Source organism: Plecotus auritus, assembly GCF_963455305.1.
Source record: "Plecotus auritus genome assembly, chromosome: 1".
Classification (NCBI taxonomy): Eukaryota; Metazoa; Chordata; class Mammalia; order Chiroptera; family Vespertilionidae; genus Plecotus; species Plecotus auritus.
In genome coordinates, this window is record NC_137770.1 from 69,690,994 (window position 1) to 69,717,117 (window position 26,124).

Genomic DNA, 26,124 nt, shown 5'->3' on the forward strand with positions numbered 1-26,124 from the left:
CATATCCTCACACAACTGTTAAAAATGATTTTTAATGACCATCAGCACAAAGTCCCACTGAAGAAGCCCTCTAGTTTCTCAATGGAGCTTTCTTTCCTTGCAGAGAGATGCCAAAGGCCAGTACCTATTTGACCTTCTTTGCCACCACCTGAACCTACTTGAAAAAGACTATTTTGGGATCCGCTTTGTGGACCCAGATAAGCAGCGGGTAAGTCAAAATTCAAAGCACAAATGGAGGAGAGGGTTGGTCAATAAGCCTGACGCTTTGAACTGCCACTCATCTTCAGAGTTCAGGAGTCAGGGACCAACCAGACCCTAAGGTAAGTGTCATCTCTTCAAATCATATTATGAGAGCCCGGCTGGTGTGCTCAGTGCTTGAATGTCGACCTATGAACTAGGTCACAGTTCAGTTCACTGGTCAGGGTGCATGCCCTGATTGCGGGCTCGATCCTCGGTGGGGGGTGGGCAAGAGACAGCCGATCAATGGTTCTCTCTCATCATTGATGTTTCTATCTCTCTCTCCCTTCCTCTCTGAAATAAACAAAAATATTTCTTTAATCATATTCTGAGACCTGGAGACACCGTAGCAGAGCTCACCTACTTGCTCACCATTTTACAGATGCTGAAATGGCAGCCTGGAGAGCTGAAGTGATTTGCCCAAAGTTGCCCAGTTGGAGGTAGAGCTAGAGTTGTGGTCTCAGGGCCCAGGTCACAGGCTGAACCGCTCCTGCCCCCTTTCTAGTACATGGACCTCACCTGAGGTGCCACACCACCCCAATCTGAGCAGGACAAAGAGTCAAATTGGCACAGGCCTTTCAGGGCCTTGCAAGTCTTGCAATTCTTGTTCTGCTCTACGCTGTGTGATCGGCTCTACAGACACAGGGCACTGACAAGGATTGTGATACTCCTGACAGGTAGAAGAACAAGTCCTCTATCCCCAGCAGCTGCTCACCTCTCCAGCTTCACCTCCCTGACCTTCCTCCTCCCTGCTATGGCCCAGCCAGACTGCTCTGTGGCTCCCCATGTCATCCTTATCTTTTCCCAGAGCTTTCACCTATACAATCCCCTTGCCTCGCTTCTCCACGGTCTACACTTTTCTTCTGGCTCATGCCTTCTCACACATAAGGTCTTAGCCTAGACTTTTATTTCTTCCGGAAGTCTTCCCTAAGCCCCACTCTGAACGAGGGTCCCTCCTATGTGCCCCATATGCCCTGTGATTGCCTGTGTCCCCCGCAAAACTGTAAGTCCTGTGAAGGCATGAACATTATCATGTTCATTACTGCATCCCATGGCACTAGCACGGACCTAGATGGTGGTCATATGCAGGAACTATTTGCTGAGGGCGTGATGAGAGGGCGAGCTTATGGTTAGTAGTGCCGTATTTCTCCTCCCCTCGCCCAGGTGGCCCACTAGCAGACACCTGCAGTTTCTACAACGCTGTCCATCAGCCCTTTGCTCTCTGTGGGGATGTACTGTCTGGCACGAAATGGACAGTATGCAGAAGCATTCAGGCCTCAATGACTCCCTTCCCTACACCCCTGCCCACCACCCAGTCTTGTCTACCAGCCTCCAAAAACATGATCACCATAAATCCCAGAGGGACCCCCCTTTCATGGGTCCACTAATTTTCTTCACAGCTCCAAACATGGGCTTCATCTCTGCCACCACTAAGAGACCTTGGAGAGAGCCTCGGAGGGTTCAGCCTCCCAGCAGTGGCCAGGCCACAGATAACTAACGAATGAATGGGCACTTCACACCAGGCCAGAGTCAGGTGCTGTTTTGTTCTTTGGTGCTCTGAGCCAGCTGTTTTCAACCTTTTTCATCTCATGGCACACAGAAACTAATTACTAAAATTCTGCAGTGCACAAAACAATGTATATTTTTTGTCAATCTGACAAACAAACAAACCAGGTATAATGTTGGTTCATTCACACTGTCATCTTTTTTTTTTTTAATATATTTTATTGATTTTTTACAGAGAGGAAGGGAGAGGGATAGAGAGCTAGAAACGTCGATGAGAGAGAAACATCGATTAGCTGCCTCTTGCACACCTCCTACTGGGGATGTGCCCGCAACCAAGTTACATGCCCTTGACCGGAATCAAACCTGGGACCTTTCAGTCCGCAGGCTGACGCTCTGTCCACTGAGCCAAACCGGTTTGGGCATCACACTGTCATCTTTTTACTTAACAATCTAAGGGAAAAGAGGTCAGTGCCCCTGACTAAGTAGTCGGGTATTGCATGTTTCAGAACTTCTTGCCACACACCGGTTGCAAATTGCTGCTCTGAGCCGTGTGTCTCCAGGTCCCATTTAGGGTGTTAGGGCTAAACACCTGAGCTTTAGGAGAGACTCAGAAGGACTGCGTCCCTTTACTCTGACAAGCCCCGCCCCACATTGCTGACATGTTTTGTCACTCCTGGTTCAGCAGAATGTTGAGTATCATCAGTGTTTGGAAGGTCGTGTGAGGTCAGTCCCTCATCTGTAAAGGCTCCACTGCCTTGACATAACTACTGCCCTTAGCCCTGGACCACAGTGTGAGCCTCCAGGAGGTGCCAGACACCGAGCAGCTGTGTGTCCTCACACACTGTCGGTGTCCATTCGCTGTGTGATAATGGGCTGTTTTTACAACGGGGTCCTTTGTTGTTGATTTTTGTATTCTATTGGTGTGAGCTGTCTCTCCTTGAGAAGGAAGGCCAGTTACCCTAAGGTTTGTCTCTTCATGTCCCAGAGAGGGTAGCATAGAGGAAAAAAGGGCACAGTGTCCTGTTCATTATTTTTAAGTTAGGTCAGAATGTGCCTGAGGAGAATAAGAGAGTATGTGGAGTGATGAGGATTAAGAGCAGGAGACAGAGAAAGGTAAGGAAATGGGGAAAAAGAGAAATAAATGTTTATGGAGTGGCTGCAGTGTGCTGGGCTCTGCACTAAGCACAGAGCTAAATCCTTCAGCGGATGGGTATTGAGCACTGAGTTGTATCGGGCACTGAGCTATGGGCATCACATATGCTATTTAATTCTTGCCACAAATGAGTATCCACAATTATATTATCCATCTCCAGATTAGTGAACGAAGTCTCAGACAGGTTAAGTAACTTGCCTGAGGCAGGTGGCAAAACCTGTCTCCACCTCAGACCTGTCTGGCCCAGAGCCTGTGTGCTTTTCTAAAGCTCCATGTTGAGTTCATACCTGAGAGCCTCCAAATTGTTATGATCCTTTGCCTTTAGTGAGGGGTAAGGAGAGCAGGGAGGCCGGGAGGGTTCCTGAGAGCTGTGTGGAAATGGACCTGTAAAGAATTGTCGTCCTAGATCTACTGACTCGTGGTAGATAGAGCTGGAGGAGGTAAGATCCCAGCTCCCTAGAGTGCGGCTGTAAAACACCTCCTCCCCCGGGGCACCAGGCGGGCTGCACCCAGCACTCCATCCATCTCCTCCCTGCTGCTCTGCAGGGTTCTCTGTGGGGAGGAGCTGCCCTCAGTCACCCTCTTCCTATTCCTGGCTCAGGCCCAGGGCCTTGGCCTGCTCTCAGCCTCTCCTTTCAAGGTGGAGGTACCCTTTCAAACCTCTTGGAGCACTGAGCTATGGGCGTCACATATGCTATTTAATTCTTGCCACAAATGAGATGAGTATCCACAATTATACTATCCATCTCCAGATTAGTGAACAAAGTCTCAGACAGGTTAAGTAACTTGCCTGAGGCAGGTCTTCTCCTCGTCTCCTGACCCCTCTCCCCCAAACCCATGTTAACAGTTTGCTAGTGATGCTGGGACCCAGACTTAGCCAGACAGATGCAAAACGTAACTCTGACTATCACCATATTCTTGGGATCCTTTCAAGATTTTTCTACCAGACCCTTAAAATCTCTTGGGCAAGCTGTGACCACTTTCCACTCCCTTCCCACCCCACTTCTGATCTCCTCCAGCCTCCCTCCTTTCTTCAGTTTTCACCCCTAAAGTCCTCTCGCCAACTTCTTGCCAAGGGGAATAGCCTTTTTGTCATTCAGCTCCATCTGCCTTCTGCTCATAATGGATCTTATAAGTCATTCCTCTTAGTTTCCAAGTTTCTTTGTTGATTTACTTTCATCTGTCAGGGGGATGTCTAGGGGCGTTCTGTTTACTGAGTCCCAGACACTTGCGAGCTCTTCTCCCTGCACAAAGTTCCAGATAGGCCTCCTGGAAGCCCGTTGTTTCCACGCAATTTCATCTCTTGCCTTCGCCTTGCGGTGAAGCCGAGCCGCGGTGGGCTGGGTAATGTGAGAAGGACCTCTTAACCACATTGAGTGGCTATAATGAGTTGCCAGCCTCATGGGAACTCAGATCAGAGGAAGCAAGAGAGCAGAATGTCAACCCAGATTATCCTTGTGGAGCTGACGAGAGAACTGGCTCTTAGTGGGTCCATTAACTGCATAACCCATGCCCAGCCCAGAAGGTGAGAGCTGGGAATCGAGGGAGGCCAGGATGCCGTCTGCGTGGCCCTGGCCGCTTTCCTGCAAAGGGAGGACTCTGCCAAGATGTAACATTAAATGGAAGTAGCCAGAAAGGAGGGCGCTATGGACCTGGTTCCTTCGAACCTTTGGCAGCTGCATACTGAACACTGTGCTGGGCACGGGCAATCCAGTGTAAACAAGACAGTTTTCTGCCCTCACAGGGCTCATGACTAATGGTTTTAAGCTACTTCCAGATAACCAAACCCACGTAACAGTAATTCTAGCTCCCTGCAAATTGTCAAGGTTCCTGATTAGCATAACAGCAACAAACATCAATAATGCATTTATAAAGTATCCATGTAGGACTGGGAAACATATAGAATGGTCTCATTGCTTCCTTCCCCAAACATAAGTACCATGGGGGGAAATGCATTGCTACTATGTCCCACCTCCATGAAATTCCAAGGGATGCAGGATACGATCCTATACATCAGTTGTGGTTAGTTATCTTGTGAGACAGACTTTGCCAAGGAATCCTGAGCACGCATCTCTCACACAGGGCTGGGCAATCTGTGTTACTCAAACAAAGATGGAAAATACACCAGCCATCCCTACCTTCTCACCATTTATGAAATTCTGTCAGTACTTTCTAGAGCCCCTGTCAAAAAATGTTGGCATGTAGCACACATACATACAACCCGTTAAAGCCAGTATTTCCCTACTCAAGCCAGACAGGACTCGGTCCCCATCTCACTCACTTGTGCCTACTGGTGTGCCAGAAACGTGGATCAGAACCTTGGCACCCTGCTCTAGGAGGTGGCCTTGCCAGACAAGCCCACCTGGCATCTGAAGCTGGAACTCTTCCTCTTCACAGCTGGTTCCCTGGGGAGCTTTTCAGACACTCTTTACTCTCCAAGCCTACGTATCACAAGCTTTTGGGCTGCTTTCACCCCAGGCTACAATCTGTCTGGTGATTTAAATTGGGTTAAACAAGTTACATTTGACACTGCTTCTCATTAGGGTTTTCTTGTTCTGTGTTCTCGCTCTCAGCATTGGTTGGAGTTTACGAAATCTGTGGTGAAGCAGTTGAGATGTAAGTATTCCCCAAGAAAAGACTCGAGCCCTATCCCTGGGGAGGGCGGTGAAACCTCTGACGTGTAATGAGTCTTGGCAATTTTCCACTGTTCTGAGTATACGTGGCCCTAAACACCTGAGGGTTTTCTTCTGAGGGTTCAGAGGCCCATGCATCCTGGCGGGGAGGGGAGCTCAGTCTTCTCTGGACCAGTCTTCCCTGATAGGCATCTCTTTTTTTCTGCAGCCCAGCCTCCGTTCACCATGTGTTTCCGGGTGAAGTTCTACCCTACAGACCCTGCTGCCCTGAAGGAAGAAATAACCAGGTGAGATGAAACATACCTTCCTCCACCACTTGTTGGAGAGGCCAGGAGAGAGGGACTGTAACCTCTCAGATCCTCTATGCCGGAAGCTCCTAACTCTTATAGGCAAGGCATTCTTCTTAAATATAACCTTACTTCTGTGTTTCATTCCCACGTGCTCTCCTTGCTCACCCCCTCAGTAAATTGGAACAGAGGAAGTGGCCTTCTTCGGAAAGGGTGAACACATCATCCTGAACTGGACCTCCTCAGAGGGCTCTGGAGTAGTGGTTCTCAACCTTTCTATGCCGCGACCCTTTAATACAGTTCCTCATGTTGTGGTGACCCCCAACCATAAAATTATTTTCGTTGCTACTTCATAACTGTAATTTTGCTACTGCTATGAATCATAATGTAAAGATCTGTGTTTTCCGATGGTCTTAGGAGACCCTGCTAGCAGTTCTCAACCTGTGGGTCGCGACATTAGGTTGAGAACCGCTAGCAGGGTTGCCTAAGACCATCGGAAAACACAGATATTTACATTACGATTCATAACAGCAAAATTACAGTTATGAAGTAGCAACGAAAATAATTTTATGGTCGGGGGTCACCACAACATGAGGAACTGTATTAGAGGGTCACGGCATTAGAAAGGTTGAGAACCACTGCTCTGGAGTAACCAATGAATGAAATGCATATTTTTCTCTTACCTGTGATGTGGCCACCATGGACGTTTTGGAGAGGGCTGTGTTGCTGCTTTTGGGGGAGATTGGAATAGACTCCAAAGCATGACACTGAAGAACCAATTGGGAAATAACTGAGGATTTTAAATCGAAGTGGGTCAGTGCCAGTGTGCTGATGTATCAGGTCCCCGGTAAGCTCTTCATTGTGGGCATTGTGTTCTTTGGAGAGCAGACGGCTGCAGGGAATGGATTCGATCTCATTCAGCACCTCTTGTGGATGAGGAAGAACTCCTGTGCCCACAGCCATCCTGGGAGAGGGTCAGCAAGTAGAAGCTTCGAAGCTTCCCCAGGGTTTTGTATCTCAGAGCCAAATTCACTCTAAAAGTATTGCCTCGGAGATTTAGGAACTCTATGTAACAAGGATCCTTAATTTTTATACTAGAAAGATCTAATGTTTACCTAAACAAAACCTTGCTGTTACCTTGTAGAGGGAGGGGCCCAGGTGAAAAGGCCTTGCCAGGGAATCTTAGAGCTGAGGAGGAAACAGCTCCGCCCACTCCAACCCCTCCCTCACACCTGAGAGAAGCAAAGACGGGCATGAGGCCTTTGCCAGTGTATAGGCTGTGCATCCTGTAAGGCTTTGCGATTTACTTCTAGATCCTGAACAGCTTGAGATAATCCAAAACAAAAGAGAAGGGAAGAAGGGAGAAAGAATATGGAATTATGTTCTCTTCATGTTCTGAAGAGCATGCCACTACTTTTACATCCAGTAAAGGAGCAGAAGTTTATCTGAAAAGGACGATGAGGAAATGGGGAGAGAAGAGAGCAAGAAACAGGAACAAGTAGTACACAGGAAGCAAAGGAGTGGGGTGGGAGGGAATGTGGCTTGGCTGCGGAGGGAGAGGGGTCTTCTGATCTGGTCAGAGGATCAGGACAGCGGGCTGCTCTGGGTGTGGAGCGGTGCACACCCACCCACTTTGAAACGCGGTGGGCAGGGGGTGTGTAGGTGGAACCGAACTTCATGTTCCTTCCTGGACATAGGAACTACACGCTCTGCTCATCCACACGGAGGTGGATGTGGCTCCCACTTTGCTTCTAAAAACCAAGCTCATCCATATTAATAAGCAATCCTGTAGCTTTAGGTAGAACAGTGAGGGTAGAACTACTGTGTTTAACAACTTAAACAGAGAGGAGTTTTGGCAAAGCACTAACCTGCCTTGCTCATGATCTCTAGTGTTTGCCTTAGGTCTGAGCACATCCTCCCCGCCCTTCCCCTTCCCTCCCCTCCCCTCTTCCTTCTTTCCTTCCCCTCCCCTCCTCTCTCTCTCCCTCTCTATTGAAAGAGGTGATGATACCAGGACAGATCCAGAAGTCTGCACCCCTGTCCACATGTCAGAGCAAATTCAACACATCTTTGCTCGGAGCCTAGCCCCTGGCCTCCTTACAGCACACATCAGCTTTGCCTGGTCTGCACCTCACTGGCCGACAGTGGGATGAGGGACTGGTCTGATATAACCGAGTGAGAGCACCACAGGCACTTTCTGATTTGATTAAAGGACAAAAATATATGATGAACTTGGCCCTTAGGAGGAGCTCTTAACAACATACTTTTCTAAATCAAATGTCACCACATAATATTAACATACAGACCCAACTACCCAAGAAGCAGCACAGACCCAGAGCTCAGGTCCTATCTGTCACTTCTTAATTATGTGGCCTTGGACGTAAGATATTTAACCTCCTTGAGCTTCAGATTCCTCCTGTATAAAATGAGACTAGCAAGAGCTACCTCATAGAATTGCTGCAAGGATGAATCACTATACAAGGTCTTGCACTTCTTAATACCCACCAAGAATCTTACACGGTGCAAAGGCTTGATACCTGTTTACTGCCAGGTTGGTTACATGGTCCGTGGACCCCAAGGGCTCTGCTCATGGGACACAGGTACAGTTAGTTCTGACTTTTCCTCCTTTTTTATGTGAAAGGCACTTCTTTTCTGATAATCCCCTCACCTCCTCTGTCCCCTTTCCCTGCCAGCGAGAGCCCTAACACTTAAGCAGCTAACTTGAGAACCCAGAGAGAAAGCCATCTTAGGTAATCACCCACATCTGGGTCAGCGCAGTAGGGGGACCGTGGCCAGGCCTCTCAGTTAAGTCAGCAGACTTCAAGGACACTGACAAGTGTGTGAGTTCCTCCCATCTGCATGCATTTGTGCTGACCATCCTCCACCATTCTCCCCTCTCTCCATCTCACCAGCCTTCCTTTCCTAGAATGCAATTTCCAAGCGTGTCAGGAGAGTTAGTCACTCCCCCTCCCCAAGGCGTTCAGTGGTGGCCTTAGAATTAGCAGCATCTTTCTCCTCATTCACATCCCTGCTGATCTTAAAACAGCAGATACCTGCCCCAGCCTTACTCAATACCCATAATTCATTCCTGGCTTAGAGCCCTCCACACCACTTTCCTGCCAAACTAATTTAGCTGTCAGTGTGTTTTTTCCTAGCAATATTGCTCCTAAATTTCACCACCGTTTCAGCCATTCCCATCAAGCCAGGCTGAGAGGAGGGGATGAAGTAGGGAGTAAAGAACTACGCTTCAGTTTATCTCTTGGACTCTTCCCAGATGATAAATTTAGTGGCCAAATCCTGATTAATCTCTTTTGTCATTTTTTAAAGTAATAAATAGATTTTCTTGTCGGAGCTGGAGACAAGGCAGAGAAAATGGGGATTAGCACCAAATTTAGCTTTTAGCAGGGACTGCAGGTGTATGAATGCCTTGGGAAGATGCAGTAATAGAGGAAACTGAGTACAAAAGGGGCCCGCCTTCCAAGGAAGCACACTGCCTGACACATGTTTGAGCAGGTGCTCAAAACAATGCTAACAGAGGGAGCACATATATGCATGTATGAATGGAGTGCTCAAGTCATTTATTCCTTCAAAGAATATCAGTTGAGCCCAGCTTAGGCTAAGATGGGTTGGCAAACTTTTTCTGTAAAAGGCCACAAGAGTTAGTATTTTAGGCGTTGTGGCCATCTGGTCTCTGTCACAGCTCCTCATCTCTGCCATTATAGAGCACAAGCACTATGGATGATATATAAAGGGGTGAGCATGTTTGTGTTCCAATAAAATTGTATTTTGTTTCATGGAAATTCTGGTGGCAAGCTGTAGTTTGCTGACCCTGGGCTAAGGAATCAAAAAAGGTTCAAAAACGCCAGGTTCAAATCCCAGGTTTTCTTTTAATTAGCGCGTGACAAGGCAAGCAACACTGTGTGAGACGGGGATAAAACCAGTAGTCACCTCTTTGTTGTGAGGATGAGATGAGAGTGTGTGTGTTAAATAGTACAATGTGTAGCACACAGCATGCACTCAGTAAATCATGATTATTTTTAAATGTATTTTTATTGATTTCAGAGAGCAAGGGAGAGGGAGAGACAGAAACATCAATGATGAGAGAGAATGATCGGCTTGCCTCCTGCAGGCCCCACACTGGAGACTGAGCCCGTAACCCAGACATATGCTATGACCGGGAATCAAACTATGACCTCTTGGTTCATAGGCCAACGCTCAACCACTGAGCCATGCCAGCCGGGCTTATTATTATTATTATTTTGTTTTGTTATTTTTGTCATCTGTCTCTCCCACTGGAATGTTACCTGCTGAATTCCTGACACCTGTGTAGTGCCTGGCACATGTAAGTGCTCAGAACTAGCAGGCTGATGGCTGGCGGGAGGGAGGGGAAGCAGGAGGGTTAGGCAAAGGACACATGGGCTCTCTAGAAGAATATAAAAAGTAAATAAAACATCGTCTCTGACTTCAAGGAGCTTGGAGTCTAGTGTGAGGGAGGAATCATACTGAGCATGATTATAGTTAGGAAAAAGGGCGGTAGAAAATAGAGGAAGCCAGAGGCAAAGAATCTAATGAAGGGAAGGTGGGGCCAAAGAGTCTTCTGGAAGAAACTCTTCAGGAGCCGCCGGTGCTTTCCAAGGTTCAGACCTTTAATTCTGGAAATATCTGAGGATTGACTTATCCCTACCCTCTGATATCAGAAAGCATATGCCGAAGACAGTACCTCGAAGAGATGTCCATGTTACAGAAAAACTCGGTTTTCCTTGGTCGTCTTTTAGGCTCTCACTTATTCACACCCCCACCAATATGGGACAACACAGACATTACAGATGGAGGTGAAGCAAAGCCTCCTGGGGCCTAAAGGAGACAGGCAACGTTTACCAAAAAAAAAGTGTCCTAAAGGAGCAGGCCTGTCTTCAATCTGGTCGAAAGCTAATTTCTTGTTTGCTTCCCATGAGGATTTCTTTCTGAGGACAAGTTCTCCCGGACTTCATTTAGGACACCCCTCTCTGACCTGATAATTAACTGAATTACTACAGGGGCAGAAGCACCAGGTCCTGGGTCAGGAGGCCTTGCTGATTCCGATCACTGTGTCACTTCAGACAAGTCACTCTGCATCTCTGGACTTTACTTTCTCAGCTACAGAACGAGAGAACTGGGCTGTAACTCCAGTTCTGGGGCTCTGGGGTTGGTTACCCAGCCAGTCTGCTCATCAGGACTGGCCCGGCTGCGTGGTTCCAGTTAACTGATCCCTTGCCTGGCCACACAGTGACCCTGGTGGCAATGCCTCGGGCAACAAGGTGGTCTTCCTTAGGCCCATGTGTGGCAGGAGGGAACATGCCAGGGTCTCTTGAGAATAGGCCTAAGGATGCTATGAATCATGGGATATATTTTCATGACCAACAACACTGAGTCATTGGTTACCTCCTTGAATGAGCAAAATGTGGAGCTTGATGGACGTGCTGTAGTAGAAGAGGGACTCTCTACCTCGAAGCTGCAGTTCGTTCTTTCATGAGCTCATCTCTTCTTGTCCTCTAAAGAATGTGGTTTGTTTCTTTAGGATGTTGGCTTGCCCTTCCTTCCCTCTCCCCCTCCAGTTGCTGTACCAATGCCTGGCAATGTTCCCATGGCCTTACCCTTGACCTCCCTGTAGCTGTCCTGCCTCCAGAAGTCTGAAGGAGCCCCGCCCCCCAGTGCAAAAGTCTTGTTTCCTTTTCAGCTCACCTGAGGCACCTGTCATGCACCCATCAATAAAGATGCTTCATAAAAACAAGTGGTTCTCAGTGTGAGCAGGAGCATGTCCACCTTGGGCAAAGAGGGCTCTAAAGGGGCTTTTTCAAATACAGGAGCACCCCCACACACAAAGATTCTGACACGCTCCCCTGCGGGATGTTCTCCTAACCACCACATTGAGAATCACCGCCCGGAGCCTATTGTCCCTTTGAAATATCTCCTTCAACCCAGTATGTACTGTCCCTGAATTTTGGACAGAGATAAACAGAGAGGTGTGGGAGGAGTGATTGGTGAATAAGCGGCCAAAGGTTTGCTTCCACCTCCTGCCAATGCCTGGGGAAGGTGGGAGCTGGAACAGTGAGAAGCCAGAAGCCCTTTCCTCTCCCCCTCTTCCTTCCCTCCCTCTCTCCCACACACCGTGTGGCATTTCACTGTGGGAAGCAGAGCAAAGACAAGCTTGATTTGGTAGATCCATCTTAATTTTTCATTCTGCGTGGTTTCTTTTTCCTTCCGTTTTTCTCTGCAAACACTGTGGCAGAGTGGGGTTGGGTTGGTGATGGTGGTTGAGGTAAGGAGGGGAGCTCTTAACTTCCAGACTATAATACTCACCATCCCTTTGTTTTGAGGAGGGAAGTCCAACCTGGTGTGGTTAGAGGGATGCTTACGCTTTAATCTGTACACAAATCCCCTGGGAATCTTGTTAAAATGATTCAGTAGGTCTAGGATGAGCCTATGGTCTGCATTGCCAACAAGCTCCCAGATGCTGCTGCTATGCGGGCCACATTTGGAATAGCGGGGCCTTAGGAGAGAAGAGGTTTGCTTGCTCCTAATTTCTGTTTGTTAATTACTGGACTCACCAAGCCCATGGTTCTCAGTCACCTGAGGGACCCTCCCCACCCGAGTTGCACTGCCGGTGGTCCTCTTCTTCTTGAGCACTTTCACACAATCAGGTGAGCCTGGAATCCTGTCTCTTTCTTCATCCTGAAAACAGAAGCGGGGGAAACTCCTAGTTGTCCAGGGAGCGCCCAATTTCTTTTCTGATGGAATTTAAGGGGATTTTACTACATGTGCATTACTCCCCTAGGGATGCTGGAGTAGCTAAGGCTGTCTAGCAAGTGCCATAGAACTTAAGCCAACAAGCATGCGTCACCTCTCGGTTTCTGTGGGCTAGGGGCTCTGCAGCGGCTTCGCTGGCGGGTTCTGGCGCGGGGTCTCTCAGGGGACTGCAGCCATTTGAAGGCCTGACTGGAGGATTCACTTCCAGGATGGTGTACTCACACGGCTGTAGGCAGAAAGTGTTCATCCCTGGCAAGCTGTTGGCAAAGGCCTCAGCTCCTCACCACATGGACCTCTCTAAAGGGCTGTTAAGCATCCTCAGTCAAGAAGAGAGGTCCAGGAGGAAGAGAGAAAGGGAAGGTACAGTGGCTCTGTGACCTCGTCTGGGATGTCAGATCTACCCCTCCTGCTCTATTGTTTGTCAGGCGCAAGGCACGAAGTCCAGCCCACACTCGAAGGGAGGGAGTTAAGCTCTGCCTCTGGAGCTGAGGAGTAGCAAAGAATTTACGGGCATCTGTTTAAACCCCCACAGATGCCCGCCCCCGGCCAAGGAACCATTGTGGGGGTTTAAACTTATGTCCATAAGTTTGCTACCCCTGGCTCTTGCTCTTCCTGGGGTACCAGTGAAGTTACGAACATTGCAGACCCCACTCCTTAGAAAGACATTTTCAAAATGGAAGTCAGCAATTCCATTCCTCTGGGACAGGTGCACCAGCTGCTTGTGAAACTAGGAAGCTGTGAGAGTGCAAGAAGGGAGTACAACATAGTGATGAAGAGCCAACCTCGGGAGTCTGACAGTCCAGAGTTTGAATCCTGACTCTGCCTCACCAGTGTGTGCCCATGTGAAAAATCACATGAGCCTCACTGTCTTTTTCTTAAAAGGGGAAAGGGGGTGGGGGGGAGGGATAATAATAGTACCTATCTCAAAGTATCAGGTGAGGATTAGATGAGATGTTGCATGTAAAGTGCATCACCCCTGGGCCGGCAAACAGTGAGCACTCAGTACATGGCAGTTGCTATTAGCTGTTGCTCTGAAATCCTCCCACCCGAGGCGAGAGCTTCCTGGACGTGATGCAATGTTAGCCACTGGTTTCCATGCTTCCTTCACTCATCCTCTTCTCACATCTTATTTAATTCTGACACCTCAGGCTGACCTCTGCCGCTAATGAGGCTGCTGCACAGACGGACAGGTTCTCCCGACACAAGGCAGAGCTCGCTGGGCACGTTCGTCACCACTGGCCACTTCTTAGGAAGGAACATCCGCCAGAGTCAGGCGGAGCGAGCCCAGTCGGCCCCTCTCCTCCGACATAGCTTTCTTTTTGGCACTGAGTTGATCTGGGCTGGCTCCTCCACAGCCCAGCACTGGGCAGACAATGTTTTTACCGGGGAGTGCCATCTCTGTTTTGAGCTATAGAAAGAAACTGACAGAATTTGAATTTGAATTGAACCTCAAATCAGTTCAGAGCAGAGTACTTGAAAGAGTCTTCAGGGAAATGGAAATTGTATTTGTTCTGTGGTATGTTTTGAGATTTTTTTTTTTAATGTAGTAAAAGTGTCCTGACAGAGCTTTTGTCTTTAGACAAAAGAAATTCAAAGAAATTCTTATAATGTAGTCCGTGTTTTCTCTCCAGGTATTTAGTCTTCCTGCAGATCAAAAGGGATCTCTACCACGGCCGCCTCCTCTGCAAAACATCAGATGCCGCCTTGTTAGCGGCTTATATCCTTCAAGGTAATGACTTTTGACAGGACAAATTCACTTTTCATGCTAAGTACAGATTACATTATTTCTGTTACCACAGATGACTACGTCTTGGGTACACACAGCTCTATCTAAGTTGAAGCAGAGGATTCGAGGGCTTTGCCACAACTCCCTAGACGGAGAAGGCTCTGACCACTCAACCCTGCGCTGAAGCCGAGGTCTTTGTGCCAGCCCTGCGAGTCATTCGCACTGTGTTTGGGGTGTTTTCCCGGCACCCTTGGGTGATAAGGTTACCGAGACTGGAGAGTCATCTGAATCCACATTTCCTTTCATGTGAATCTCAAAGAAGTGAAGCACCTTGGAATTCTGGCACCTATTGCAGAGCCCTTTCTGTTCAGAGTGCTCAAAGTTGAAAATGTTTCCATGTAACAAACACATTTCCCAACATGCTAATAAGGTAGAGTTGATGTACTCAGCTGGTGCCCATACTGGCTTTTTTCTTTTATTCTTTCTTTTTTTTTTTTTTTTTTTTTTTTTGCAAAAACAGTGGGAAAGGTAAGCACTCTTCACATATAATCCCTCTCCTCTCATGAAATGCAAGGAACTATGAAATATAGCAAAAAAGAAATGCAAGGGACTAAGTGCCACTTCCCAGACTTTAGTCCTTGGGCCTGACACTGTCACTGGATTGTTGTTGACCATAGCACTGAGATCGTGACGTTTCCATCAAAGAATCTGAACGCTTAATTGGAAATCTGTGAACTCGAGGAAGCTACTTTATGAAGAGAACCTGGAGAATCCTTGCCAATAGAAACTAAAATTCTTCTGGCAAGAGAAATATCCCAGCTGCATGAAGAATGTAAAAGTCAGCCCATGACAACGTGGCATGCTGAGGCTCCTATTTTTAACAATCACTTAAACAGGAAGGTCTTGCCAACCCTAAGGTACCCAAAGAGGCCCCTTTCATTTTTGAAGGCAAACCTGGTTCCATCTACTTTCAATTTTAAACTCTAGTCTTTCCTTCAGTTTACCCTGACAACCATAATGAATTTTTCAGTTTTTTTCCTTTAAGAAAATGGTGTCCAGCATTGATGTTTTCCATGTGGAACTTTCTAAATAAAAGCATAATGAATGACTCCATGGCTCGAAGTCACTCTGGACTTTAGGCCCAGAGAAGCCTTTAGTCTCTTCCTCAAAAATAGAAATCCCCAAGTATTTGGAAGCATAATATTCAACTGTGAGAGGAGGGCTCATTTCCTCTTAATATTTACTCATTCCTCCATACTTCTCTCAGCACTGGTTGTGGTTCTCACTAGGGAAGGAGGAAGGGCAACCACAGCAGCTAGAACTTCTTAACATCTTTCCTCCTCTCATCTCCACGATGCTCCTGTGGAGTACTTCATGTGGAAGGAGCTAGGGTCTCACCTCGGAACACAGTGAAGAGCAACGCCACCCCTGCCCTCAAAGATCTGTAAGATCTGACAGCTTAGCAGCTTGAGGATGGACTCCCGTACAGAGCCCCATGCCCTGCAGGGAGCTGAGAAGCCAGCCTTGGGACCGGTGCTGTGGATCTCAATGGCACTTCTCATTACAGCCAGTATTCCCTGCTCCACAGCCCTCTCCAGGGGACCTGATACCTGCTCAGCTCTCAGTGAATATTTATTCCAATTTATTCACTTGATTTCATTTGATTCGGACTGAAAGTTGAGTTCTGAGTCTAGGTCAGGGCTCATTCATCAATTTGCTAAAATCCTCAAAGCGAGATTTCTGACCTGACTCAGGCCCAAGAGGTTCTGTCTTCCTGGTCAAGCTCACAGTGTCCTGTGTTGACACAAAGAGCATTGCTCCCAAGCCCTTGTCTCATAACTGAATGGATGAGGGCCATGGTGTAGACCTCTGCTCTTTCATTGCAAATTGACTGGTGGTGCCCTCTTGAACACGGGGTCAGCTCTCCCATCTCTTTGCTTAGACTTGGCATCAGCCCAGTGTGCACACCTGGGAGAACAAACGTGGACATGCTCTGGAGAGGCATGCCCTCTGCCCGCCCCACAGCCATGCTCAGGGCCCACTGTCCGTGTAAGTCTGGCGGGCGCTGACTTTGCTCTGTTCATCTTTTGTTGCTTTGCCAGTGCTCACGATTGTTTTCCTCTGCTTTCCTTTTACAAGCGGAGATTGGAGATTATGACCCAGGAAAACACCCTGAAGGCTACAGCTCCAAATTCCAGTTTTTTCCTAAACATTCAGAGAAGCTGGAAAGGAGAATTGCTGAGATTCACAGGACAGAACTCAGGTGAGTGACACTCAGTTCCAGCCTAGGACACTGATCTTCCTGACACTGGATGTGCCATTTCCAGTGACCCACTGACAGCACAGCCCCAAACCTCCAAGAAGAGTGGTGTAGGCTGAGACGTAGAGGCAAGAGAAAGACATTGCATAGTACGGAAAACAGGGAGATTGGCTCAAAGGTATTTGCTTCACCAAGAAAAATGAAGAGACAGAGGTCAAAAGCATGAACTGGCAAAAAGGAAAAAGAAAAACGTAAAGGAAACAGCCGAGGAAGAAAAAAAGATTAGAGGAGGAGTTGCGTGGGAATGTGAAAAATGAGCGAGCCTCTGGCTTCAGTCGGAGACGGTGTTCAGGGCTCCGGTCAGTGGGTGGGACGGCACCAGGCAATGCTGTGGGTGCCCTGAGAGCGCTCGGGTCAGAAACCGCATCTCCAGCACTGCCTCTTCCACCCTTCGCAGAGGGAAGGAGCAGAGAAGCAGCTGGAAGCAGGAGCTTGTGCTCCTCAGGTTCTTAATTAACCCAGAATATTCCTAATTTTATCAAATAGCATTAATGCATCCTTTCACCCATATGAAATAGGATTTTCTACCAAGGTTGATTAAACACACACACACACACACACACACACACACACACACACACACACAAAAAAAAAAAAAAAAACAGGGTGTTTGGGCTCCACATGATGTGGCACACTGGAGCACAGGCTCTCCAAACCGATAAACCATGAAGAAAACCATGGATTGTTGTAAAATAAAACCTGCCATTATATCAGTACATTATACTTTTTAAAAAATCTTTAAAAATGTATGTGTAACTACCTTCCTGGGGAAGAAAAACGCCCAAGTGGGGGTAAAAGATATCTAATGATAATATTAAGTCTAAACTAGTCCCTACCCTGATCCCCTGGACCCCAAAACAAAAAGAACAAATCTGCACCTTCATTCAAAGATTTTTATCGACATACATGTCCCCACAGCCTCCTTCGCCTTTGTAAACAGGCCGCCTGCTCACCGTGTGGGGCAAGACTGGTTCCCCACCCTCCCAGCAGAATGGAGACACCTATCAAAGGTGGGATCCCAGCAGCTTCCCACCCCTCTCCCTGGGCAGGCTGGCCTCCACCAGGCTCCTCCCATCACTCTGTTAGGGAAATAGCGGCCCCTTGTGACAAAGGTCGGAATGCACACAGGCCTGTGTGAGGGTTCAGGGTGCGTTCAGAGATAGCAGGGGTGTGCTGGGACTCCCCTGAGGCGCTGTCACGAGGGTTTTGGATGTCAGAGCAGTGGGAACAGCCCTTTGGAAACCTGGTAGGAGGTTGGAGATTCCCAGGAAACGATGCTGCTCTGAGGACCCGAGCGGTTTGGGCCAACTCCAGCAATGACTGGAGCTACGCAGCCCAGCCCTTGGCTTGCTGCACAAGTATTTCCCAGACACCTTTCCCGTGCCCAGCACATGGGTGGATGTAGCAGTCTGCAGTAAACATACTTCTTACACAGGTTCAGCTTCTGCTTCACACTGTAAAATGTGTCTGTTTCCTTTCTCCATCTCTAACATGAGTTCCTCAAGGGCCCAGACTGCATGCGCTAAACATCTTGGTATATTTTACAGCAGGCAGCACAGAGGCTGGCACTTAAGGTGCCGATGGATTGTTGCCTCTCCAGAGGGACACCCTGGCTTGTTCCTCCCGTGGGTGGCTGGTCTCTCTGCCCTTCACACATTGCCCAGCCCTCCTCACACCGAAGCCACCCCCACGTCGGTAGAAGTATGTCTGCTTTGCCAGGGCTCGGGGCCCCGAGAGAGCCTGACGACGGTATATGCCACTGGCCTGCATTGAACTCAGATGAGGGGGAATGAGGATGCTAAAGGCCCCTTCTTCATACGGCTTGTGCCAGGGCTGGTTTCTTCCTTTTGCTGCTTGTTTCCTTTCCATAGTCATCATCCTGTGGACAGACACAGCTGTGGTGGAGACTGGAGAGCTCAGCACTGTCTCCTGCTGCGTCTCGTCACCCTCCATTCCCATGTGCCCTCTTGGTAAAGGAAGAGGGTTAGGCAGCACAGCAAGATACATAGGCCCCTTGTTTGCATTTCCGTCTAGATCAGATCACAGATGAGAAACCCATGGCCTGCAGCCAGCCTGCAGATGTGTTTTGTCTGCACCTGTAGTATTTAAAATCATGAAATGCCACAAAAAATCAGTATCTCTGACTTCTCTTTAAAAGTCACATCTAGCCAAGCTGGGCCCTGCCTTCCCACATAACTACAATCTTGGAGCAGAGAAGCAGCTCCCCGCCTTAGCTGGGGTTGCACTCCCCAGGTTGCCACAGTCCCCATCACTCCCTATGTGCTTCACTCAGCCCATGTCATTCATTACGGAGCCTGCCTCCTCCCCGAAGACATGTGAGGTTTTGACCCTGGACCGAAACCTCTAAAGTTGGTCCTAGGACAGAGCAAGGAGTGCACTTTGGAAAAATTGTGGTATGAGACTCATCCTGAGCACTTCACAATAATTTGATCGGGGGAAGCTATGGAAACAGGAAACCCTGAAATCATGTTTTTCTTTATTCCAGTGGTCAAACACCAGCAACATCAGAGCTGAACTTTTTAAGAAAAGCGCAGACACTGGAGACCTACGGAGTGGACCCTCACCCGTGTAAGGTAGGATCCCCCCGTGGGAGGTCGCACTCGCCTCCTATAGAGGGCAGCAGGCAGGGAAGGCCCACATGCCCACCCCCCCCACCCCCTCCACCCCTGCAGTAGCTGGGTGATTAGCTTTCAGTGACAGATGCCAGAGAAAATGTCTTGTTTTGAAAACTCCTCTGGATTCCACACTGCATAATTTTGTGCTGCCACATCAATGTCAGAGGGTTGGAGGCAAAGTCCATCTAAATAACAAATCTGAAACGGGGGCCCAGTTTGGCAGCCGCGGGTAATTTGGTGGAAATGAAGAGGAGGAATGTGGAAGGCCTCGCCACAGGGGACGACTGGAGGCGGCTCAGAGGACTGCCCACCCTTCCCTGACCCGTAATCTCGTTTCCTTCCAAGAGTGGGTTTTATTGACTGCAGCAGCGTAAGTCACTGTGCGGAACTGCAGCGGAGTCACATTTAATTCCATTATGCGCCTCTCAGGGCAAGACGGGAACAGCCAGGGAGGCTCTGCCCAGAGAAACCTCTGTAATTACTCACATGTGTCTGGCGTTTGGGAGATGAGCTCAGGCAGCCACAGTCACTGCAGAGAGCAGCGGGAACGCGGCCTTCCCTGTACTCCGTGGCCGTGTCCCTCCACTTCATCTCCATACCCCGCTTGCCTTGACACTCCTGTCTTTGCCTCAGTTTCTTCCAGTGTTTGCCTCTGCCTTTCACCATGGGGCAGACCGCTGTACCACCAGTAAAACTGGTCCTCAGACTGACCTGAGGGAGGCAGTATCCCATGGGAGCAGGAGGACAGTGACCCCTTCTTCCTGATAGGTGAGGGGACATCCTAAGTTTCCAGCAAAAATTAAGAGAATAGAAACCAAGGAACCAGTGATGTGGGGGCAGAGTTGTGTTTCCCTTGGCCTCTTGGTGAGGGGACGGTGATTTGTTCTTGCAGAGGATTTAACATTGAAACTTCGCATGTGAACTCTGACAACATTCTAAGTCAGAAACCCTGGTCACCTTCCCTGCCCCCTCATTCCCCTGCACCAGCATGGCCTCCTGCCAGATAACCCCTGTGTTCTTGGGGGCCAGTACTGTCAGAAGACACACTGATGCCTCTTTGTGCCAAAAAAATTGGCATATGGGTAAAGTGAATTAGCACAGCTTCATAAGTAATGCCTCTGCATAACTGCTGTAGTCCAACCTGCAGTAATGGCTCAGGTGCTGTCAGCAGAGGAGCCTGCACAGGACTGAGTGAGCCTCGGAGTCAGCCGGCCTCGGCTCCAGTCCTGCTCTCCAGCGTCCTGCGGCCTTTCAAGGCTTCTCCGAGCCTCATTTTCCTCATCTGTACACAGTGGGCACTCAATAACTGCACTCCTCCCTGAACTGACCTCAAAAGACACAGCTGCCTAAAGATAGACATGGTCATCAGGGGGTGCCAGGTACCTCTCTCTGACTCCAAATCTGCCCTGTCCCCTTGAGGCCACACAGAGTGCCCACCTCTTCAGAGACGGGTCCCTGGGCAGGGCTGCCACCTGCCCGCACCTGGTGGACCGTGGACCTGGGCACAGCCGAGTGGCTGTGGGGCTCCTGGCTCTGTTGAGTGTGTCCTCGGACACAGGCTGAAGGGACTGCAGGAAGGAAGGAAGGGACATTTGTGACACCTTCATGGCAGGCCCACGGGAATCCTTTCACAGTTTCTCATTTCCTCTTCGTGCCAGCCCTGGGCGGTGGGTATTATTCTTCCTGGTTTACAGATGAGAATATCAAGTTCCAGGAAGCCACAGTTTACAAGGCCCCAAGAAGGAGAACAAGAAGTTGAACTGAAGTCACTTCCCATGCTGTATCTATAAGGAACAGGGGCCCAGGAGACCTCCTCTGGTGACGGTTGGGAGCGCTCAGTTCTGGGCCCTGCGCTCCTGCTCAGCCAGGGCCCTGCTGCAGACCCGCACAGGGCCCCTCGTCTCGTCTCATCACTGGGCTGCGGCGCAGGATTGCCTCAGCGCTCTTGAGCAAGAACAGTTTGGGAGCCTTCACTCTTGTCATTAAGTAGAGCCACGCTGGTGATATGCTACCAGGCACTTGCCTGATATTGCTACAAGGAGAGCTGAAATAAGCTGGAGCACTCGGGGTAATAAATACTGATGATTTCTATTAACAGAGAGGCAATTACTGGGCCCAGGGAATCTGGGGCACATAGCCCTAGGGAGGACAGAAGAAGAGGAATCGTTTTCATAATTAAATGGGAGCAGAATGACACTTTGGCTGGGCTCTGTCTCCTGGACTGATTAAGAAGCTGCTGCTCTTCCTGTCCATGCGGATGGTTTCTTTCTGCCCACATTGTCCTTGTCCGGCCCTGGGGCCAGGAAGAGGAGAGCCTGCCGACTCTGGGTGGGACAGACGGAGGGCTCCGGTAGCTAGCTGGCTTAGATAATGCCAAACGCTGCACGTTCACAAGCTGCCCCGAGCTCTGTGCAGGAGCCCCCGCAGGCCAAGCCTACAGCTGCTAGACGAGGGCAGTGTTGCACCCGTTCCCTAGCCTGACCTCTCTCCAAGCCCAGGAGCCACCATCCTGTCCGTCCTGGGCCCTGGGACAGGCTGTTTCCCCTGGGTCTCCGCAGGCCTGGACTGTGCCTCCTGCCATTAAAGTTTGTGGAGTGCTCAGGCCCGTCCCAGATACCCAGCCTGTACCCACCCTTATCATGAGTTATAAAGGGGCCATTCATTGAACGCACATGCCAAGCAATTATGTGCACTATCTCACTTAATATTTTCAGTCACACTGCCAAGATGTTCTTGTTCTCTTTAAAAGATAAGAATACCTCTGAGGGACTAGCACAGTGGTCGGCAAACTCATTAGTCAACAGAGTGGCAAACCGCGGCTCGCGAGCCGCAGTTTGCCGACCACTGGACTAGCATGTGCGGAGTTACTGATACAGACAGTACTGGGACTCGAACCCAGCACTGTCTGTGTCTCATGCTGTGCTTTCAGTTATCACTCGTGGTCTTCCTTCTGGAGAGATGGCATTTATTTAGGAACAAAGCAGGACTCTGCCAATGGTGGTAGAGAAGGCAGAGACCTACAAAACGACTGAACTCATAAAAATTTAACCTAAGTTCACCAAGTGGCTTTATGTCTGTTCTGACAGACCAGGAGAAAACTGATTTCAGCAGGATCTAGGTTGGAGCAACCACACAAATAAAAGGTCATTCCTTTGCCCTTAAAACAGGACCATTACTTTCATAATCGAGCTGCCCAGGCTTCTAAGTAAACCCTCCTCCCAGCTTGACAGGTTGCCCCTGACCACAGAGGAACAGAATGGGGAGCAGTGATGGCTCACCCTCATCCTCAGGTGGGCCCCTCTTGGCTGCGCTGAAAGGAAGAACTTGACTAAAGTCAACTAGGTAGCAAGTTTCTACCAAGATTTCCACCTTTGCACTGTCATGGGGTGACACCAAGCCTCTTACGGGGTGCCTCCTGCTGATTTCCACCCTAGTTTCTTGTGGCCAGGTTTGAGTATATTGAAATTGAGTGATTTTCATGATTGACTTAAAGGTGCCAGCTCCGAGCCCTTTTAGGAACGGGCATAAGTGTCTGGAAGAGCATGTAGATTCCTCTTCCCTAATGAAGTCCGAGGCTTCATCCACCCAGATTGAATTAGTGTAAGTCGTGCTCTAGATAGGGGATGGATGACCCAGAGAGGCGTAACCACCAAGAATGCTGGGTCCCTACTCCATCATACCCAGGATGTCCCAGGGGGGCAGAAAGCAAGCCTGCCTCACTATATCTGGAGGTGAAATCTGGGGGACAGGGCAAGGTGGCCAGATGTCCCTACTTCTAAGAACCAGTCATTGCTGATCTCCAAAAACCCTTTTCCGGGCAGACTGCACATCCGAGGACAAGCCTTTGAGGAGACTGAGTTGATGCAGGTTGGGTTTGCTGGTGGGCTCCATGTGACTGACGCGCTGCAGATCCGTGCCCTCTCCAGGAAAGCACCATTAGCCATGACCTAGCAGTTAGTCATTCAGGCGACCAGACAGAAGTCGTATTTTTGAAGTACATATTATTTCTTGTCCTACTTTACAAATGAGGAAACTGAAGTTCAGAGAAGTTAAGTCACAGAGCTGGGATCCTAACCCAACACCAAAGCTTTTTGCACAAGGATGAAAAAGTGAAAGCAAACGTCTACCTCAAACTGTGAACGTGAACTACATTCTTCTGGCTGTTAGCGGATGTGGAGTGGAGATGGCGGTGCCCGCCTGTGCCGTCAAGACCTGAGTTTTTATTCCACCTCCCAGGTGTATGAATGGCTCAGTCCTGTGGGTACTGATTTCGTCAGGAGGGGAAGGGGACAGGTGACTGTTGTCTGTGTCACTTCTCTCCGCGTCCTCATTTCCTTCTCTTTTTGTCACTTCACTTGTCCTTTTGCACACAAATCCCAAGGGCAGGCTCACAATGAGAATGACACGTTAGATAGCAGGAACTGGGGAAGTTCCAGAGAAGGTGTCAGCGTGGCTGCCTGTTTGTGTTTTCACGCTGGTACAGACAGGCGGTTTCTCACTGTAAGTCCGAGTCCCGCTCCTCATGTGCCAGGCAAGTAGCAGACATTCCGGCCACCCTCTGCCCCTGTGGACGCCCTTCATCGGGAACTGGCGCAAGAAAGCAGTTTGGAGAATTGCTCTCTTCATATGAGAGACTGGATTGGGGTTGATCCAGGTGCTATTATTACTCATTGGAATGGCGTGGCAGCGAATCGGGGTTTATTCCCAGTTTGCTCCCTGTTCCAGATCAACCGGTCTGGTCAGGACAGGATGTTCCCTCTAACGCCAGCACCTGCCTTCACCAGGAGGCCAGCCCCGAGGGGTCTGGATGGTGCAAATGGGCAGTGCCACGCCATAACCTGGCATAGCACCCAGCTCGTGGGGGGAACCCCTCCTCCCTTGGCTCTGGGCAGAGTCACTGGGGTGATTCCCACAGCCTCTAACCATCGCAGCCCCCATCTTCCCCTTCTGGCCACTTTCCTTTCACCCTCATTCCCACAGGTATCACACAGCTCCCCTTTTACCCTGGTCCCCTAACAAGAGGGACATCTCCCTTTCTGCCCCAACTTCCCACGCCCTCCCTTCCTAACTAACAACATTTAAATCCATCAACATCAGGAAAAATAGTAACATGTTAGGTTAGTTAAGTTCAACAAACTGAGCTAATCAGTAGCAGCTATAATATTAACGGCACAGCCACCAGCAAGTCTTCCTGTGTTTGCCGCTCTGTTGACTAATGAGTTTGCCGACCACTATGCCAGCCCCTCAGAGGTATCCTTATCTTCTGAAGAGAACAAGAACATCTTGGCAGTGTGACTGAAAAGATTAAGTGAGATAATGCACATAAGTGCCTGGCATGTGCGTTCAGTGAATGGCCCCTTTATAACTCATGATAAGGCTGGGTACAGGCTGGGTATCTGGGACGGGCCTGAGCACTCCACAAACTTCAACGGCAGGAGGCACAGTCCAGCATGCCCACTAAGCACAGCCTAAGAGGAATACCCTCGACCCTCACTTTACAGCGAGGAGTCTGAAACACGGAGAAGTGAGGGGCCCGGCCAGGTCACACGGACACTGAGAGGCAGAGCCAGACCCTGGGCCTGAGCGGTGGGCCCCGAGCCCGTGGCGCTGTGAGGATGGTGCAGGCACGCTTTGCCCTGCCACTGCCCACAGGGGTCAGCGGGACAAAAAGCAGAGAGGCCCTTCCCCTGCCCACCCTGCTGCCTCCCTTCCTACTCTACCCAAGCGTCCTCAATCCTCTGCAGGCAGACCTGTTTCCCCTTCCCCCCCGTCTTCCTCCCAGGCCTTTCCTGTCTCTCAGGGTGCTGGAAGCACCTTCCCCACTCGCCCCATTGTGCCCTCCCCTCCTGTTTTCCCCCACGTACATGCTTCCTCCACTGCAGCCACCCTGGCCCCTCTGCCCACCTCACTGTCTCACACACTCATCTGGTAAGCATGTCTGCAGGCCTGGTCTGTGAGTATAAACAAGGTCCCACCCACAGGTCTCTGCCTTTGGAAACCTCGGTTCAGGACTTCCTTGAATGGAAAGCCCCCTGGTGCCCACCCTCCCCCACCTCTCCCAGCCATTCCCCACCCCAGGTCCCAGCCTGCCCCACCCGCGTCCCTGTCAACCTGCCAGGTTGACACTTGTGTGCAGTGCTGGCCCTCAGGTGTAACCCACCACCCAGCACCGCTGACAGGCAGGAGGAGGTCCCGCCCCGTGGCTTCACAGTATCTCCTCTCAGGTTATTTTTAAACAGCTTTTCGCTGTGCCCATGGTTGAATGACACTGTGCTTGCATCCAAGTGTCTGCATCATGACACACCCTGAGGAAAGGACAGTAATAAAAATACACTCATTGGACATGTTTGTAAAACATGTACTTAGTTTATTCCCTGGGCACAGATGCTCACACCTGTAACCCTGATTCTAAGAGACTTGTAGGGAAAAACTTTTCTTAAAGCTCACGCAGCCCTGCAGAGGCTTCACTCTTTTGGAGAGCCCACCAGCCAGGGCCCCAAGCCCGTGCCTGGCCCTGACTCCACAGCACCATCTAAGCTATGGCCCAGACAACCCTCCTGCACGCACATTTGACCAGCATTCTGCCATGATGTCCTGGCCACCTGAACACACCCTGACAGCAGGTTCTCACCTGAGGCCCCTGCCACAAAGCAAACTCCCCTGAGAGAGCATCACCCGTCAACCAGCTCTCGGTGCCCCACCCCAAACTGGAAAAGACCTGGTCCTTGTGGAGCTCACTGCCCCACGGGAGGGGGCACGACCTACAGCTCGTGCTGCACCCTCTCCCCTCTTTGCTCAGCGGAACCTCAAGCCTGGTGTTTACTGATGGTGACCGGGGAC

General features: G+C 49.6%; 1 protein-coding gene across 5 annotated transcripts in view; it reads left to right on the forward strand.

Annotated features, from left to right (window-relative positions):
• The window catches only part of FRMD5 (FERM domain containing 5), a 310,436-nt gene that overhangs the window by 268,714 nt on the left and 15,598 nt on the right, over positions 1-26,124 (forward strand). For all 5 annotated transcript variants that reach the window (XM_080674440.1, XM_080674436.1, XM_080674438.1 and 2 more), the window contains exons 2-7: positions 104-208; positions 5,470-5,512; positions 5,738-5,816; positions 14,234-14,331; positions 16,468-16,591; positions 19,155-19,242. In XM_080674440.1, coding sequence (XP_080530566.1) covers positions 104-208; positions 5,470-5,512; positions 5,738-5,816; positions 14,234-14,331; positions 16,468-16,591; positions 19,155-19,242 — 537 coding nt within the window. The remainder of the gene's footprint in view (positions 1-103; positions 209-5,469; positions 5,513-5,737; positions 5,817-14,233; positions 14,332-16,467; positions 16,592-19,154; positions 19,243-26,124) is intronic.